This window comes from Pyrus communis, chromosome 11 (genome assembly GCF_041283825.1).
Source record: "Pyrus communis isolate YQ-2024b chromosome 11, ASM4128382v1, whole genome shotgun sequence".
NCBI classification, from domain to species: Eukaryota; Viridiplantae; Streptophyta; class Magnoliopsida; order Rosales; family Rosaceae; genus Pyrus; species Pyrus communis.
Genome location: NC_142575.1, coordinates 15,267,622 through 15,280,465, shown reverse-complemented (window position 1 = coordinate 15,280,465; position 12,844 = coordinate 15,267,622). Strand labels below are relative to the sequence as shown.

Sequence of the window (12,844 nt, the reverse complement as noted above, 5' to 3'; positions counted from 1 at the left end):
AGGTTGCCTAGATCAGTGCAAAATTCAGGATCTCCTGTGCCAGGTTTAGCTGCCTGGACAATATTCGTGAGAATATGGTTGTGCCGAATCGATATCAAGCTATTGGGACACAAGTACTCAAAGAAGATATGCCTTTTTATGGTGAACGTGGTTTGAATGTCTGAATGCCGAACTGTAAAATGCACATGAGAGTAACCAATCATAGAAAACTCCACGTCGCTGAGAAGCTAATGAAGTGACCTCTTTTGGTGAATAAGTTAAAAAATCTTCACCGGCCGAGACTTGGATAGATAACCAACCAATTAGAAGCAGTGTTTGTTAGTCCAAACTGAAGATGCCACCGGTTGTCAACACAGTACTGTTAGTCCAAACTAAAGATATGTTACTAGGAGGGTTAAGATAGTTAGTGTTTTTTCTAAAAAAGTGTGAGAAGGGTTTCACGTAAAGCGAGAGTTTTCGCGTAGAGCGTTCGAGTTGTTTGTTGAGTTGAAGTGGCTTTCAATGTTGCAAAGTCTCTTCTATTTATAGGCAAGGCTTCCATGATAAACAAGCCTGCTATGGTAGAGTTCCAATGGGACTGTGTTTGCTCGGCATTTGCTTGGATCTTCCTTTATCCCTTCTCAGCTAAAACATTATCTTCATTCAGTCTTTGCCTCTTCAATTCTTACAAGGACTCTGCACATAGTCCCATTAGACCATCTCCAACCCATGGCATAAAGCTTAAAATATAAGCTTTAAACTCCACCCCCCCCTCCCTCAAAAAAAATTATTTTGGACCCACCAAATTGTCATATTTCTAACATTTTTTTTTTTTACTTATAATCTAACGGCTATGATCAAATAACATCAAATCTAATAGTAAAAGAAAAAATATTTGACGGCCCAAAATTAAATCTAACGTCTAAAATCATTTAAATCAAATTTAAGTTAAAATTAAATACCTATATATTTGTATGATTTTTAATTACTTATCAGAATTTAAATATTTCTAGACTAAAATGTTCATAAAAATAAATTAAGATAACCTACACAAATTTTATTTTAAAAAGAGTTACTGAAAACAAAAAGTTAGGCTAAAATCATTATTTAATCATCACGGGCTAAAATTTTAAGCCAGAATGGTTAGAGAAGAAAAACAGTTTCTGGCTTATGGCTTAAAATTTTTCTGGCTTAAATTTTTAAACTTTATCCCCAAGAGTTGGAGATGGTCTTATGAGATTCATTTATCTCTGTTTGCTTACGTAGGCATTCTGATCCCAGCGATATTCCATATTTATCCAAGGCTTATTCTAATCCTTAACAATTTCAATCCATGTAGGACTTGACTGAGTTGCCCTTATACTTAATCGTTTAACATTCCTACTACCACGAGGACTCGGTTGAACCGATCCTATTTGTAGGCCAAAACCCACTAGCCTGAAGGATATTTATTGGGCCAAGAATCGTGGTCCTAGGGTCAACTCGTCTCGGCCCAAATCTTGTCTTTCGCTTCTAAAACCCTTGGCCATGGACACTTGGCTTGAAGGGTTTTAAGAAGTGAATATTCTTTAAATTGCCCACTACCTTGCATTAAATGCCTCGATCCCTACTTACATGCCAACTTTGCATTGACCGACACAAGTCAGGTTCCTATGAGGGCTCTTCGGATTCTGCTGCTCATGCACCCCAATTTTCTAGACAAAGTAGCCACCAAAAGGTGTTTTCCTTTAATAGACCAACCTCAAAAATCAAACCGTCATTTAAAAAACGTTGGGCAACGCAAAGACCGCCTCGAGCTGTTTGATTTACAATAGTAATACCCTAAAGTTACTCCTAGATCTTCTCAAATAAAAACCCCCTAAGGTTCCTTACCAGCTCATCTATAAAAACTCCAAGGCTTTCCTTCTATATCATATCTTGTCTTTTCTCAAAAAAGCTCCCTACCCTTATACTTTGAGAAAACAACATCTTTAACCATCTGTTGGAACCCTTCCAAGCTTTTAGTGTTCAAGTTGGAAGCTTTTGATCAAGTAATACACTGTAACATCAAGCTTCTAGACTCTGGACTAGTTCTTTTTGCCTCCTTCATCTATGCCTCTAATGACGCGGTTGTCAATAGGAATCTTTGGTCTAATTTAGTTTCCTTTGCTAGTGTTTAATCTAGCTCCCCTTGGATTGTTTTAGGGGACTTTACTATCACTAGAAGGTGTAATGAGACTGCTGGTGGTTCTCAACACTTCACTAGTGCAATGAAAGATTTTGCTTCTTGCCTTTTCAAGACCGAACTTGACAATCTCAATGCCACTGGAATTTTCTACTCTTAGAGCAACAAGTAGGATGATTCAGAGTGTATTTCTAGAAAATTGGATCGTGTTCTGGTGCATGAAAGGTGAACTAAAACTCTGCTAAACTGCTTTGCTGAATTTTTCCCGCTAGCATCTCTGATCATTCTCCCATGGTAGTAAGTTGGGGCTCCCTTTCCGAAACCGAAAATCTCCTTTTAAATTCTTTAATTTCATGGTTGACAGGGATGATTTATTCCCACAATTTCTAGTGTCTGGTCTACTATAGTGTAGGGCTCTAAATAATTTCAGGTTTGCAAAAAACTCAAACTTATTAAGCAACAGCTCAAGCGCCTCAACATAGACCTTGTTGGTAATGTCTCTAATGTTGTTGTTAAGCCCAAGGCTGATTTAGATATGTGCCAAAGGCTTCTTGACTCTAACCTTTTTGACAACTCCTTGTGACCATAAGAGAAAATCCTTTATGATGCTTATGTTTTGGCTTTGACTATAGGGGAAACGTTCTTGAGGCAAAAATCTAAAGTTCAATGGCTAAATGCAGGGGATAGAAATTCTTCTTTTTTCTTCAAGTCTATATCAAAGAACAGAAGTAGGAATCATTTGGTTTCTATTACTAGAGTTGATGGGTCTATTGTCAATTCGGAGGAGGAAGTCAAGTGGGAAACTATCAATTTTTTTCAATCGCTCATTGGTTGTTCTGTTGGTGAGGACTTTTCTAGGCTTGATGGTTTGAGCAGGCTAGTCTCCAACACTTTGGACCATGTTTTTACTGATTCTCTTTGTGTTGATTTCACTTCGGATAACATTAAGTCTGTTTGCTTCTCTATGCGTCCTAATAAGTCTCCTGGACCAAATGGTTTTAATGGTTGTTTTTTTTCAAAGAGCGTGGTCTGATATTGGAAATGATGTCATCGCTGCTGTTCAAGAATTTTTTCACTTGGGTCATCTTCTTAAGGAGTTGACTTCTACAATCATCACCTTTGTCCCTAAGGTCTCTGTTGTTAGTGATTTTAGATCTATCTCCTGTTGTAACACGCTTTATAAAGAGTTGCATCTTGTCTCCTATGTTCTCTCTTTTGCTGGGAGATTGCAACTCATCCAATTTTTTTGGTGCTCACATCTAATCCTCCCTAAAAAGTGCCTTTTAGATGTTAAGAGAAGACTTTGCTCTTTCTTATGGTCTGGTACTTGCTTAGGGCGTTATGCAGCTAAAGTGTCTTGGTCTGACATTTGTCTCCCTAAGGCTGAGGGGGGGCTTGGCTTAAAGAGATTACAATGTTGGAATAAAGCTCTTATGATCCGCCATATTTGGAGCTTAATTTCTGGTGCTTGTAATTTATGGTCTAATTGGGTGAAGGCTTATTTACTTCAAGGTAATTCTTTTTGGAATGCCCTTTTTCCTTCCATTTGCTCTTGGAATTGGAGGAAATTAATTCATCTCAGAGGGCTAGTTAGACGACTCTTCTTTCATGTTATTGGTGATGGGCGCTCCAGCTCTCTATGGTTTGACAATTTGCACCCGCTCGGGCCCTTTACCCTTAGATGGCCTTCAAATATCATTGCGGAATCAGGGCTCTAACCAAATTCTTTGGTCAGTGAGATTATTGATGAGAATGGTTCCGGATGTAGGTGGCCTTTTTCTTCCTCTAATGATTTATTGAAAATTCAAGTTTCTATGTTTCACCTTTCTCCGAAACAATTTAGGTGTGATTCTGTTACTTGGACATTGTCACCCAATGGAAGCTACTCTGCCTCATTTGCTTAGAATGCTATTAGGGAATCCCATCCGAAAGTCCCACAGGTTGGTCTCTTATGGTTTGGTAAGCATGTCCCAAGGTGGAGATTCATTCCTTGGCTTGCTATAAGGGGTAAGTTATCTACATGGATAAGGTAATGATCTTTACCCTTCATGCCTCGCCTATTTGCTCTCTTTGCTTGACTGATAATGAGTCTCACAATCACTTGTTCTTTGAGTGTCCGTATAGTGCCAATATTTGGTCTCACGTGCTTTCTAGTGTGGTTATGATCCTCCTCCTTTGGATTGGCATAAGTTTATCACTTGGGTTGCTATTAATTGGATGAGTAAGTCGTTGGATGTTAGCATTAAGACGTTGCGCCTTCAAGTTGTTGTCTATGCTATTTGGAAAGAAAGGAATAACCGTAAGTTCAGAAATGAACACCTCCACTCTTTTGCTATCTTTAAACCCATAGTGAACTCTATAAGCTTACGGTTATGTTCTTTGCAGATTTCGTTTTCTACTGCAAATGTACCTATTTTTTCAAGAATGGAGAATTCCTATGTAGTTCTCCTTTTGGTGCCGGTTGTTAGGTTGGGTTGTTGTTTTTAGCTTGGCCTTTGTTGCCATTGTTGTGTAGTAGTTTGTTGCTTCTTTTGGTTCTCTTTAATACAATCATTCATTTACCCCAAAAAAAAAAAAAAACCCATTCCATAAGAAATTCCAACTCAATCCTCGTCTCAAACATCTTGCCAAAAAATGCCAAGGGAATCAACAAGCACATATATAAGATGTATTTTGTGAGGGGTAATGATGGAAGAGTGCCGATCAAACAGACCAGAAGTAAGGTTTTTTTGCCTTTTTTTTTATGCTTGTTCTTTGTGTACATAGATGAAGTATGCTGAAATCGCATATGGTACGCCTATCTAATACACGACAAGAAGAAGAGAAAAAAAGGGCCCTATATTTGAGGACACTGTTGGGCCTAATGTGGTAATGAATTCGGGTTAAGCCCGATCCATCTTTTTACCAAGAATTTTCCTCCAATTTTTTTTTTTCATTCCCTCCTAAAAAATTGGAAAATAATTGTGTATTTTGGAAAAATGTATGTATATTCAATTGAGAAAAATGTTTGTTATATATGAGAAATGTTCTTTTGTCAAACAAATCTGCATTATTGAATGGGTTAGATTTTGTTAGAATGAACATTACATACCATCTTCAACAATAAACATTTCTTGAAGTATTTTTAGAAAAGATAAATAATAATGGCACATTATTTTTATAGACACATGGACCACCTAAACCAAATTATACAAGGAAATGCAAGACTGGAGAAATGGACTTTTAAATTGAAATTGCTTAAGTTTGAATTTCGTTGATAAGCGACTTTGATATCAATTTGTTATGATTCTCATCGTGTGAATTAGTTTAAATCTCCTACCTTTAGTGTAAACATATATTGTTGTATTAAAAGATAAAAACTCGAGGTTGTGCTGTGATAAAATTTATCTATGTATTGTCTCAATGACAATACTGATGACATAAATGATTGTCATGTATTTAAATAGTACATTCTTCGTACGTTAGATAGTTGTTATACGGTGTCACCAGTTCTATAAGAGACTTCTCGGCCTAGCAAGCCACCACCTACCAAAAACAACGGGTCGAATGCCATGTTTATTTGGCTTCCTGTTTAACTAAAGCGTTTTATTTGGTACATTTAGATTGAATGGATTGATGTTAGCTGGAATCAATCAGCACTTGCAACCACATGAAATGAAAGCAACCATAAAAATATCAACGGCTGGGCAACCAACCGGCCAACCACTTGCCTCTCTCAGCTTCCGATGTGGAGCCCTCACCATATTCATACAAAATAATAATAAACTTTTGTTTTGCCAAGTGACCATTTACCACAGTGGTGGAAAGGATTGATGTCCTTACACCACGGTGTAGGTTCAAATTTTGTCGACTCTTTAACACTAATATCAGAAAATGTGACAGTACATTCAATTTAATAAATCTATCGTTTGACATAAAAAAAATAATAATAATAAACAATTGTTTTTATTTTTCCACTATTTTGATGTGGTGCCAATACTAACACTAATATTAGTATTAAATCAAAATACTAATACGATGTCATGTGTTGAATGCACTGCTTCCAGCTATCTTCAGATTAAATCAAAATAATATGATGTCATGTGTTGAAACTTATACATGTAATTGGTGAACTCATTCCACAAAAGTTCTTCTTCAATTTCATAAATATGTAAAAAAGTTATGTATAAGGTTTGAGTCATATAGAGACATATATTTGGGTTTCAATGTCATATTTGAGTTCAAGGTGCACATGCCAACCAAATTATAAAAACTCGTATTTCAGTTTTGATTCTAATATTTCTCCTTCGATGTCATACTCAAAGTTAAAAATCAAAACTTTTGAGTTTTTACATTTGGGATTACGTCACGGAAGCTATCTCCAATTCAAAGGCATAAGTTAGAAGTTGAAGAGTCATATTTGACTCCAAATGTAGCGGTGTAATTTATAATATTCTTAATACTTATGAAGTCAAATTTGACTTTAAGTTAATTTAAGAGGTAAATATAACTTTCTTATCTACAGTTATATTTGAAGTCAAGTATATATGATCTCAAATTTTCATTGCATTTGGGATTAAGTCGAATTGGAGGCAAATATAACCTGACTTTAAATTTTATAGTGCATTGCAGATAGCCTCACCATTATATTGGGCTCAAATACAAGCCAAGATTATAAGCGCATTGCCAATACCGTCCATACCACTAATAAACTCTACATTTAAATAGGCCAGAAATGCAATCCCTAAAAGTACAGGGACTCATCGGAGTACTAAAAAAAAAAAAATTTTTAATGAAAAGCTCACGGTACTATTCATTTTAACGAAAAATCATATTTTTACATTAAAAAGTCAATTCTGATACTATTTACTTTACTTTTTATTTTGTCCTTATCATTAAAACTCAAAGTTTTCAAATCTTTTTTCATTAATTTCCTTAAAAAAAATCCCCAAGAATTGGGAAGCTGTAGGAACTGTCAACGGGGTGGGGCCCATGTTCTTTTTGAGTTGGGTGATATCCTCATATCCCCACCATGTGAAGGACGTGTGAAGATGTTGTGCAGCTACCCAGAACACACCTAACACGCAATAATATTTCTTACTTACCTGACGCAGCGTCAGGGGCGGTCACTCTGCCTTTTCATTTGTTCATGGATGAGAAATCAAAGGTCCTGATGGCGTTTTTATTTTGTTTTTGTTTTTTACTATCTAGATCAACGATTACGAAACTAACAATGATTTTTAATCTTTTAGTTCCTACATTTAAGAATTTTACTCTTAGAACCTCTCTTTGAAGGCGAAATTCCTTTAGAGACCTAAATATTCCTTGAAACCCCTAAAAGAGTCGTAAAGAATGTAGGTGGAAACCCTAAGATAGGATCTCTTATTGAAGATGCTCTAAGTTTTGTATCAGTAATTTAGAGAAAGTCTAAAGAGCTGTATTTGCTCGCATGCATGTCAATGATTGATCCGAGCATTTTTCATAAGGTTAATCCCAATCATTCTTTGCTTTATAAGTCTCACAAACATAAATGACTCAGATCATCCACATGTTAAACTTTTTCTCTATTCACACACTCATATTCGCGTTATTATTATTTGATTTATTTAATATGAGGACATAGAATAACGAAAAGTGTGATTAGAGTTAAAAAGTTGATATTATCATTTTGGTCTCACAAAAATAATAAAGAAAGACTGTCACACTGACGGAATCAAGGACTATGTCAATGAGGCCATGCTTTTTTTTTTTTTTTTTTGGAGTGTGCTATCCGTTTATTTTTTTTTTATACTTCTCACGTACTTGTTAATTTATTTCTTTTAATTTTTTTTTTAATTTTTCAATCCGACGGTCAATTTAAAAAATACGAAGGCGTACATTATAAACAACAGAGGAAATCAAAGGAAAAATCATATAGCGTCACCGTAGCTTGGTGTCCAACGAACAAAAGAAAAGACCGAAAACGTCGATACTTCGGTGGAACTGAAACTCAAGGGCAAGTTTCTCAAGTGCCAGAAAGCTGCGCCCCATCCATTTTGTGACTTGAGAAGGTCCAATGCCAACTCAGGCATGAATTGTTTAACAATGTTCATACAATCACAAGGGTAAAAAGTTGAGTTGAGAGTCAAAGGAGGGCGGTCGGGGGAAACTAATTGACACTAGAGAGTTTCCTTACAAGAAGAGGAAGCAGAAAGCAATATCACCAAAAACAACAAAAAGCACACAGAATCCAGCTACAGATCACGACGAGTTCAGGAATTTTCGGGCAGCATCCAAACTCAGTTCTTCATAGACCTGGAACAAATAGAATCGAGGTTTTTTCAATGTAAACAGAAACCAAAGTAGTATTTATGACTACTATTTGTTGAAAAACATATGGTACATACGAGTTTCTTGTGGATTCGTTGAAATGCCTTGCAAAATCTCTCTGCTTCTGCTGCACCCACCTAAACAATTGAGTACAAGTAGTTAGTTTTCCTTCCAACCAAAACTCTTCTTAGTTTTTGTTTCATTTATTTCTTCCTTTGTAGTTGAAAAAAAATGTCTCCTCAATTTTCAGTTAACTCCATTTGTAAGTATGACAGTGTCGTAGAACACAAATTTACAATCAACATATGAACAGCTGACAACTGATAGTATACATATGGCCAACTAAGGAATAAGATAACACATACAAGTACCAAATAAAATAATGCACACACACGTATGTGGCTGCACATGCGTACACAAGCAAGAAATAAAAGGGTACTGCATACACTAGGTTATGACCACGGCCAAGGCTTCTGTTTTTAGCATTGAAGAATTACGACAACTTCTTGGAATCGTGAAATCAAGTTTCCCAATTCCTTTCAAAGAACCAATAGTTCAAAACGAGAGCTATCCCTGCCTCTGGTTTTATCTAATTGTATACATAAATAGTACTTTTACAAAGCTCCTAAGGTCTTCTACAGTTTCAGCTCTGCTGGCTCAAGATATTTCTTTTTCATGAATTATAGTAAGGACTGCTTTCTGGACATGGGAAGATAATCTAGATTGAATGCTGGAGAAGTCTTCGATAAGATAGGACGTTCCCAAATATTGGTCCTGCTTAGGGAATCTTTTTTTTTTTTTTTTTTTTTTTTTTTTCCGGTAACATCCTACTTAGGGATTTTGCTAATTCATAAAACATAAATAAATCGAGTTCCAAAACAGAGTTAGATTTTGAACCTAAAAGAAGGAACCACTAAAAGCCTATACAAATCCAATTCCCAACTTCTAGAAAATATTAATCCTAAAATTACTACAGCCATACTCACATAGCTATGGCCGTGCCTTTTTTAATAGATAGGTTCAGGTTTTCCTTTCATACAGATGTTTAAATCTTATGTACTTCTAGTGCAAGGGATCTGAGTATTTCGCAATAAAACATGGGTGATTAGGCCCTTGAGCAATTCTCCGTGCAAACACTCTACTGATGTAGTTCATACACTTGCTTAACTTCAGAGCAGTTAAGTCATAAATTCATTTCCGGGTGGCCAATGTATCAATGTCAACCAATCAGGAAAGGGTGGCCAATTAACTTTGAGGCTTTTCTGCCCAGCTGAGTGTCTCAGATGAAAATCAAAAGACGCTGAGGGCCAAGCACTGCGTTGTTACCTTGTACTAATGACTAAAGTTGTGAAGCAGTTGGAGAAAGTAAGCAGAGTTGGAGAAGACTTTAGAATACAGTTCACATTGTCCGCCATGGGTAGATTTATTCAATTTAACTGGAAGAGGACTCCTTCCGGAGCCAGTAGTTGTAGTCACCCTAGACTTGTTTTGATAGCAATGGTACAATATTCAACCCTCAACTTGTTTCATTATGAACTATTGAACATTAAAAAATAATTGGGTTGTATCAGATCTCTATTGTTTCTTATATGGTTATTTCAATTGCATAAGTATCCATCAACTCAATTCTCAAAAACCTTATACAGAAGAGAAGAGAGTTCACCTAAGTACATTAAAACATTGAACAAAAATCACAATGTACACCCACTTTTCCACTCCTAGACACTGAGAACAATTAGTTTTTATTTTGGACTGGACTTCAATTACCATTGGGTAGGGTTTGAATAAAACGAAGAGTTCATAAATGGGACAATTAAATTTTTCGGAGTTTTTTTTATCCAACATCATTAGATGCAAACAAAAACGGCTAAAATATAAGTACATCATTGCATGCTCAAAACCACATCACTAAGTTCATGTCTTCTGTTTCTATATGTCCAGAAACCTGTTGTGTCAAAATATGACACCATATACAATTTCATATAATGGTCTTAGATAATCATATTATGTAAAAAATACAATCGCCACATATCCATGAAAATCAAGAAAATCAAAGACGAATATGGACATACCTTTCTCTCAGCGATCAACTTTAGCTTCTCCCAGAATTCACCTGTAATTACTCATCCATATAAGTGCAAAATATTTAACTTCTATATTAAACATACAAAACTGGTGGAATTTCTTTTTGGTTACTGATACATCCATGGAAGACGAATAAAGAGAGTGTATGTTAAAACATACCATGTTCGTCAAGTCCTTGCTTCTCCACTTCAATTTTATCTCCCTCATCCCATGCATCTTGCCATTCTTTATGCTGTTGAGAACATTAAAAAACGTCAGCCTCTTGTGTGTGAATGTGTGCGTACTGTAAAACGGAAATATGTACAAACATTTCAGTATACCTCTTCATGCTGTGCTGACTTAGAAGTTGATTCTCTAGATTGTTCTGATTCAGCCTAAAATTATACAAAGTTGTCTAAGAATGGCTTGATGAATATATAATCAACAAAAAAACTCATAATGAATAGTAAAGGAATAGCCAGTTCAAACAGAATAAATGGGTTGGTCATTCAACCAAATTGTTTGGAAACATTTAAGATACTGGAATTTAATTTTCAGCAATAGTACAAGAATTTATACGTTCTATGTAACCCATCTCAAAACTTTGACACTGCAGATACTCAAGAAATATTTTTAACTTCACGAAATTTTCCTAGATGAATCAAATTCCACAAAGTTTTATTACCTTGAACAATATCAAATGTGAAAATTTTCATAAAACCTTGATGCAGTTTCGTTAATATGATGTTCACATCAGATGAAATCAGACAAAAATTTTGAAAGACTAACAGAAACAAGCCAACAACCTTAGTGATCCAAGAAAAAGCGCAACCATAGTCTTGTACAGCAGAAAAAAGGTCTCAAACTATTAAATGCCACCAAGTCTTGTTGAGAAACAATGGCAGAAGAAGCAAGGATGACACACCAACCCTAATAACTTTTTTGAATCCCTAACCCAATCTAAACCAAATAAATCCTACTTAAGCTACTCATCTTCTGACCCTGAAAAACTAGCCGTCGCTGACATCATCTACAAGGCCGAAATTTTCATCTTTGATTTAATTACAAAAAAAGAAACGAGTAAATAAGGGATGAAAATTTCGGCCTTTCATACATATCCTTGATGACGCCGGCCAATGCAAATGGCTCTGAACTTTAAACAAATTGATCGAAACTTACTTTCTTCTCTGACTCAATATGACATCTACATCAGTCAAAACTACTTAATGCAATCCACCATCCATCTAAATCGATTTATCCATCACATCTCCCTCTCAAGAGAAACATAAACTCTTAACACCTTCCACAATGCCACTTCTAATTGAGCATGCATCCATAATTTCTATAGTTCCACGTGGTATTGATATTGGCAGATGCAGGTTGCAGCTGCAGGCAGCAGCTGCAGAAATCGCTATTAAATCCAATCTTTTCCTTTTCACAATCAAAATCTAATCTTTACACCTTCTAACTATAAGAAATGATAAAGGGTTATCTCAAAAATAGATGGTGCATCTGCCCAACACTCAAAATCCAGAAAAGGATTATATACTGTTCGTTTAAAAATATAAAATAATAACAGGAACAATTTTTGCCCAACAAGTTTTAACGATTGCCAGATTCCATAAATTAAATTATCAACGACGCGTTCTAAAAGAGAGAGAGAGAGAGGGTTACATGGTAGTCGCGAGATCGGACGATTGGGAAGAGATCGAGAAGGCGTCGAAATTCAGCGTCGTCCATGGCGGTGGTGGTAAAAACGTACTTATTGCTGAAGTGCTGATTCTTGTACTCTCCCAATTCTCCAAATTTTATCCCACCCTTTTTTCTTCTTCCTCTCTATTGGAAAAGAAAATTACTCCAAAAATAAAAAACAGTTTTTTTTAATAGCCAGATTTGTGATGACATGTCACTTTCAATGTGATTTTTGTGATGAAAAAACTATTAATTAAACTTTCTTGGTGAGCCGTGTTAGCAATTCACGTCCAAATTCAAAGTTCCGTTAATCTTCCATCAAATAAAATCATGTGGCTATCACATGTGGATCGGTCAAAATTAAGTTAATTTATTTTGAAAAATAAAAAGACAAAAACATGATTGAATTAAAATAAAATTACAAATAAAAGATACTTGTAAAGAGATATATATATAGTGGACCTCCTCCACCGTCGCTAACCATCACCCCAATTTGATAGCACATGTATCTCAACCTATATAATGTAGAAAAATCACGTATGCACAATAATAACTTAAAGAGTTAAAGACAATGGTGAAATGTAGTATATATGCATTCAAAGGGTGAAAGGCATTGTAGAATTAATGACAATGGGTGAAGGGCATTGCAGAAAATTC

At 35.7% G+C, this 12,844-nt stretch overlaps 1 protein-coding gene across 2 annotated transcripts; it reads right to left on the bottom strand.

The window, feature by feature from the left end:
• Positions 1 to 8,016: 8,016 nt before the first annotated feature.
• LOC137742160 (octanoyltransferase) lies at positions 8,017 to 12,351 on the bottom strand. Of its 2 annotated transcripts, XM_068481934.2 has the most exons (6): positions 12,170 to 12,346; positions 10,837 to 10,890; positions 10,676 to 10,748; positions 10,504 to 10,544; positions 8,509 to 8,568; positions 8,017 to 8,416 (listed from the first exon to the last, which is right to left on the bottom strand). In XM_068481934.2, exons 1-6 carry the CDS (start codon positions 12,233 to 12,235, stop codon positions 8,363 to 8,365), a joined length of 348 nt encoding a protein of 115 aa, XP_068338035.2. In that variant the 5' UTR covers positions 12,236 to 12,346; the 3' UTR covers positions 8,017 to 8,362. The 2 variants fall into 2 exon arrangements, with proteins under 2 accessions (XP_068338035.2, XP_088536692.1); XM_088680566.1 differs by lacking the exon at positions 10,837 to 10,890 and having other exon boundaries at positions 8,120 to 8,416; positions 12,170 to 12,351.
• Positions 12,352 to 12,844: the final 493 nt, after the last annotated feature.